General features: G+C 40.9%; 1 protein-coding gene across 5 annotated transcripts in view; it reads left to right on the forward strand.

Moving 5' to 3' along the window:
• The window catches only part of POPDC1 (popeye domain cAMP effector 1), a 135,913-nt gene extending 129,892 nt beyond the window's left edge, over nucleotides 1–6,021 (forward strand). For 4 of the 5 annotated variants that reach the window (XM_072141878.1, XM_072141876.1, XM_072141875.1 and 1 more), the window contains one exon: nucleotides 5,712–6,021. In XM_072141878.1, the coding sequence (XP_071997979.1) occupies nucleotides 5,712–5,836 (125 nt within the window). In that variant the 3' untranslated portion in view covers nucleotides 5,837–6,021. Of the gene's footprint in view, nucleotides 1–4,442; nucleotides 4,564–5,711 lie in introns of those variants that run through there. The other variant, XM_072141877.1, reaches the window with a different exon arrangement.
• Nucleotides 6,022–6,347: the final 326 nt, after the last annotated feature.

Raw genomic sequence — 6,347 nt, forward strand, 5'->3', positions numbered from 1 at the left:
TTCAAATGGTAGGTGTAAGCTGTAAGTACCGAGCACCATAGGAAGTGCTGGCAGGACCTCGGAAGGACGGCTGGGATACCAGACCGCCACACGGGAACACCACAGGAATCACAAAGGCTTCTGGAAATGCTCAGGAAACTCAGAGGCATGTGGAAACGCTCAGAAGGCTTTCTCTTCAGCAGAATGACCTGCAGATGCGTCAGGGGATGCTGGGAGCTTCCAGAATATATAGCCGAGCCGGGATGCCAGCGCCAATTAGGAGGACGCTGCCCCTTCAAATTCATGGAGGAGGCGTGCGGCCCAGACGGAACCACAGGCTGGAGTCTGGAGAGGTAAGTAGGGACGGGGCAGCACGTAACGGGTCACGGGTGCACCCGCGATCCGCAAGTTGGATCGCGGGGAGACCCGTGACAAAGGACCGGGGCCACGCCACAGGGGGGAACACGGGTGCACCTGCGATCCGATACATGGATCACATGGATAGCTTTTGAACACTGTTACTTATCAAAGTGATTCTGAGATTGTTTTTTTTCCCCACATGTTGTACTTTATTTTAGCGGTAAATTTTGGCTGATAAGTTTTGCGTTTATTTACAAAAAAAGTGATGAATTTTTTGAAAAAATTTACCATTATGAAATCATTGCGTTATCAGGCAGATAGATTTACCACCTAAATAAGTTGCTGAATAACATTTCCCATATGTCTACTTTACATTTTCATAATTTTTGAAATGTCTGGATAATTTATTTTGACGTCATGTGGCTTACAAATTGAATATCGCTTTTCCGGATTTTCAGAATTGACTATTTTCGGGATACAGTTTTGAATGAAATTTTACATATTTAGCATCAAACCCCCCCTATATAATCAACCCATTTTCAAATCTGCACCCCTCAAACTATCAGAAACAGCTTTTAGGAAGATTGTTAACCCCTTGAGATCTCCATAGTAATTGAATCAAAATGGAGGTGAAATTTAAAATGGTCAAATTTTGATAGTTATACGTTAATTTAGCCCTAAAATTTACACATTTCCAAAAGATAAAAAGAGAAAACCCACCATACAATTTTTTTCTACAATTTCTCTCGAGTACAGAGACCCCCCACATGTGGCCGTTACTTGTTTTATGGGCGCACAGCGAGACGCAGAAGGGAAGGAGCGCCCTGCAGCTGCCAGGATTTTAGTTTACTCATTTGCCCCTTTTGTAGGCTATAAAATTTTCACTTTTTTGTTATAGGGGCCATATGATGGCATTTTTTTTGCGGGATGAGATGCTTTTTCCAGTGTTACTATTTTGGTATCCCCTATTGTTTACATTTTTTTTTTTTTTTTTTTTTAGTGTTCACCGTATAGCCTAATAATCATGTTATCTTTATTCTATGGGTCGATATGATTATGGGGGCATCATACATGAATATTTTTTCTTAAGTTTTACTAAATTTGTCAAAAAAAACCCCTAATGTGGGAAAAATCTATCATTTTTGCATTGCCGTCTTCCAAGTGGCATAACATTTTTACTTTTTTAGCTACGGAGCTGTTTTTTTGCGGGACATGTTGTACTTTGCAGTATCATCCTGGAGTACATATGATTTTTGATCACTTTTTATTGCATTTTTTGTGCATTTTTTGTGGGATTGAATAGGTAAAAATCATAATTTTTGCAGGTTTTTGAACGGTGCTCATCGTGCGGGTTCAATAATTATTTACTGTTATTCTACGGGTTGTTACGGACGCGGTGATACTATATATGTGGTGTTTGTGTTATGATTTAGAATTTTTTTTTTTCGTTATGTCTCTTTATATGTTATGGGGCTTATGGGCACTTTTATTGATTTCTTACTTTATTTTTTTATTGAATAACATTTTTTTTTGTTACTTTTTGCCTATTTCCACCATGGGACATGAACAAGCAATCATCTGATTCCTTGTTCATGATAATATCCTGCAATACCCTGATGAATTGCAGGGTATTAGCAGTGTCAGCCTATGCACTGATGCCATCTTACAGGCAACTCTGGGGTCCAGATTGGTCCCCATAGTTGCCATAGCAACGATCGGCACCCCCTGAAAACGGCTCGGGGTGGGAGGTTGAACATGGGGGACCGACCGCGGGTGTTACACTGTGGTGTCGGCTATTAGTTACAGCCGGCACCCCGTGTTGCCCGATGCCGCTTCTGCTCAGATCTTGAACTGAACCGGCATCTGCTCTGGGTCCGATAGATCGGACACTGAGCGCTAAGTCACTGAGCTCAGCGTCCGATATATCGGACGCAGAGCGGGAAGGGGTTAAGTATGCACTACTTGAGAGAATGATGTAATCACTGTGTTGTGCCTGACAGGCAGAAGTAATCAATCATTGCACCATTCCCCCAGCTGCTGTGTATGAGTGATCCAGCTCAGGTTGATAAATCCTGTCTGGACAGTTCAGGCAGCTCCATGTTAAAGGAAACCTACCTTTTGATTTCATGCATTATGAAGCAAACATACCTTGAGAATGCTGTAGCTACACTGATGCAGGATCATATCTTGGTTAATCCCTGAGCTGAGTGGTTTTGCTGAAAAAACAATTAACATTCAAGACCTTGGGAAAGCTGGGTCAGGCTGGCTGACATAAACACATTACACTTGGCATCTTGTAATTACAAATGAAGGTTAGTCAAGACATGACTAATCAACCTGAGCTGGATCACTCATACACAGCAGCTGGGAGATGGTTCAGCATTTGATTATTCTGTCTGGCAGGGAGAACATTGATTGCATCATCCTTCCTGCAGAGAAAATCTCAAGTGCTAGTACAAGCCCTGAACCAAGCGCTGAAGGAGCCATAGAAGTGACAGAGCTTAATTATCATATTGTTATGTCTGTTTTATCAGCAAAACCACTCGGCACAGGGATTAACCCAGATATGATCTTGCATCCGTGTAGCTACAGCATTTTCAAGGTATGTTTGCTTCATAATGCATCAAATCAATTAGTAGGTTTCCTTTAATGTGCAGGCTAAATACAGTCCAGCTTTCCCAAGACCCTGAATACTTTAACTGTTTTTCAGCAAAACCACTCAGCTCAGGGCTTAAACAAGATATGCTTCTGCGTCCGTGTAGGTACAGCATTCTCAAGGTATGTTTGGTTCATAATGCATGAAATCAAATGGTAGATATGAAATAATTCCAATTTACATGTTAAAACAGATCACATCCCCCCTAGCATATAGCCAGCCCCTGTCCCCGAGTTTATAGACAGCACCTGCCCCCTAGTATAAGGCCAGTAGCCCCCTGCCCCCAGTATATAGCCAGCAGCCTATGTCCCCTAGTATGTAGCCAGACCCCTGGCCCTAGTACAGTGGTGGCAAACCTATGGCACGGGTGCCAGAGGTGGCACTCAGAGCCCTCTATATGGGCACCCTTGCCGTCACCCCAGAACAGGGTTCGCTAGACAGGACTCATACCTCCTGCAGTCCCAGGCAGTCATTGTAGAAGGAAGCTACAATGATAATCCAAACTACTCCTTCTTTCTACTGTATTGGTGTCCTCCTGTGCCTTTACAATTTAAACCTGTGAAAGAGCAGGGAGTAACAAGTTACTGCTTAAATTGTCGCATTGGCACTTTGCAAAAAATATGTGTGATTTGGTTGTAGTTTGGGCACTCAGTGTATAAAAGGTTTGCCATCACTGCCCTAGTATATAGCCAGCAGCCTTCTTGTATATAGCTCCCTTGTATATAGAATGCAGCCCCCTGCCCCAGTATCGAGCCAGAAACACTCTAGTTTAAGGCCAGTGCCTGCACCCCCTGTATATTGCCAGTGCTTGCCCTCCTGTATATAGCCAGCAGCCCCCTGCCTAGCCTAAAAAACAAAAACTCTGTACTCACCTTTCCAACGCCCCCTGCAGGTCCTCTTCTATCTTCAGCGACGCAGCCGCAGGGAGCTAAAGATAAGAGGATCTTCCGGGGGAGGGTGAGGCGGGGTTGTCTGAAAGTTAAGAGGGCTTTTTTTTCATTGACTTGCTTATAAGCCAAGTTTAGGGTTTTTCAGCACATTTTTTTTGTGTGCTGAAAAACTTGGCTTATACTCAAGTATATACGGTATCTTCATTTGCACCTGCCCTGGTCCAGGGGCAAATTTGTGCCTAAAAAGTTGCACAAATCAGTAAAAAAAAGAGATACATAAGTGAAAAGTCACACAGAACATTTTGAAAATAAAGATGAATAAGGAAATGTGCAGACCAAGGTGTACTTCAGAAACGACTACAAAAGCCGCAGTGAAAAGTTGCAAAAATGACAAAATGAGACAATTAAACTAGCAAAAATACACGTCTCCCTATGGGTCTGCAAAAAAAAAAAAAAACACGGGTGAAACATCCCCTTTTTTCTCTGATGGAACTGAAATACCAGTTGTGATGTTTGCACAGCAATGTTAAACCCTTAGTTTATTTTTGTGGACACAGAGACAATACGGAAGCTTCACGGAGAAAAAAAATGGAGACACAATGAAGACAGAACCAACGGATGAGCAACTGAAGCGGAGCACCAACACCAATGTGAAAGAGCCCTTAGTGTGTCTGAATAGGCAATGTTTCATTTCTACTAACTGCCTGTCAGTAGATAACAAATGGGTGACACAACCAATCATAGCTACCTGCTATGACAAACTGTAGACTATGTAAAATAAAATATAAAGCTTTCAATTATTATACCCATCTCCTGATGCATGCATTAGCATAATGAATAATCCAACAAATTACAAAAAGGGTTATTCTATATAAATATGTAATGGGAGGTCAGGGTTGGGGACCTCGCGATATAGCTGTTAAAGGGGTTTTACCATGAACAAAAGTTAGGCCCTATCCCATGGATAGGGCCTAACTTGCTGATCAGTGGGGGTCTCAGTGACGAGACTCCCACAGATCATAGGGGTCCGTCTGAGCGGTCGTTGCTCCGTTAGATTAATGAAGCTGACGGCCGCACATGACCATTCTGCTCCATTAATCTCTATGGAGCTGACTAAGATCGGTGAGCACAGTGCTCAGCAATTTCTGTCAGCTCCATAGAGATTAATGGAGCAGAATGGTCATTCGCGGCCGTCTATTCCATTACTCTGACGGACCCCTCGTTCTCATGATCAGTTGGGGTCTCAGCCCTAACTTTTCTTCATGGGAAAACCCCTTTTACCTGTTTTGTACCACTGTCAAGCACAAAATTTCCTTTATGACTTTCCTCACAGTGCCTTTTTAATTTCCTGTTAGGGCAAAAAAATGTGGTACAATTGGCAAAAAAGACAGTTGGGTGGTCGCCGGGGCAAATCATGTGAAGGTCACAATCTGGATAGCTGAAAATCAGGAGTTGAAGACCTGAAAACTATGACAATTTAATTTAGAACTCTCCTGAACAGTCATTATAAAAAGTTAGGAGCCTGGGAAATCATCTTGCAAAGTATAATTGACTATTAAAAACTAATTTACTTTTCTGCACATATCTGAAAGCAAAATTTTTTCAGTGAATTCATAAAATGAATTACCATACAAAACCAATGATATGCTTTATTGGATGATAACATGCCTTAATGTTTTGTGAAGAAATTGCAGAAGTTTTCATCCATCTTCCAGTGTTGAAGCACAATGTTTTATTTAAAGTAATATCACAAACTTAGTACAGTATACCAACATTCTGCCAGAATGTGTCACAAAATAACATGTTCTCTTGAACTACCTTGACAGGTCAGTCCCCCTGCATGAGAGGCTCTTCCAAAATGAAGCCTATCGAAGAAGGCATTGAGGATGATGTGTTTGAGCCAACATATCCAGGGTATCCACTTTCAACTAAAGTCCAAAGGCTGCCATAATGAGACATGACCAAAGACCTTGTCTTGGGGAGTAATTTACCAAAGATCTCCAAAAAGAACAGTTTGTTTTTTTCCCTTATATAAAAAGCAGTATCTTCACATATTCATGTGTTTGTCTTTTTATACACAAGTCACAGTTTGAGTTTAATGATAGTATTAATAAAAATTTAGTTCACAAGAAAAAAGCACAAGTTATTTTTCATATGTATTACTTCTCACATCATGTACAAGAAGCCTTAGCAGTATATATTTAAAGTATATGTTTAATGTGTTCAGATTTACATATGTGAATAAAAGAAAAGGAAATAGACAATATTGTAAAGAAATAAATGTTGTCTAATATAGTTCTGTTAGAAGGTGATTCAACAATGGTGGTGATATATTTTCAGAGAGAACAGACTTCTTTTTAAGTATCTTAAAAGTAGGTAAGTGAAAGTATCTGTATTTCATATATTTTTTTACTTTTAGACTATTTTCTTTAAATAGATCAGTACATAACAAATAATGCAAT

The sequence above is a fragment of the Engystomops pustulosus genome, chromosome 3 (genome assembly GCF_040894005.1).
Source record: "Engystomops pustulosus chromosome 3, aEngPut4.maternal, whole genome shotgun sequence".
In the NCBI taxonomy this organism is placed as follows: Eukaryota; Metazoa; Chordata; class Amphibia; order Anura; family Leptodactylidae; genus Engystomops; species Engystomops pustulosus.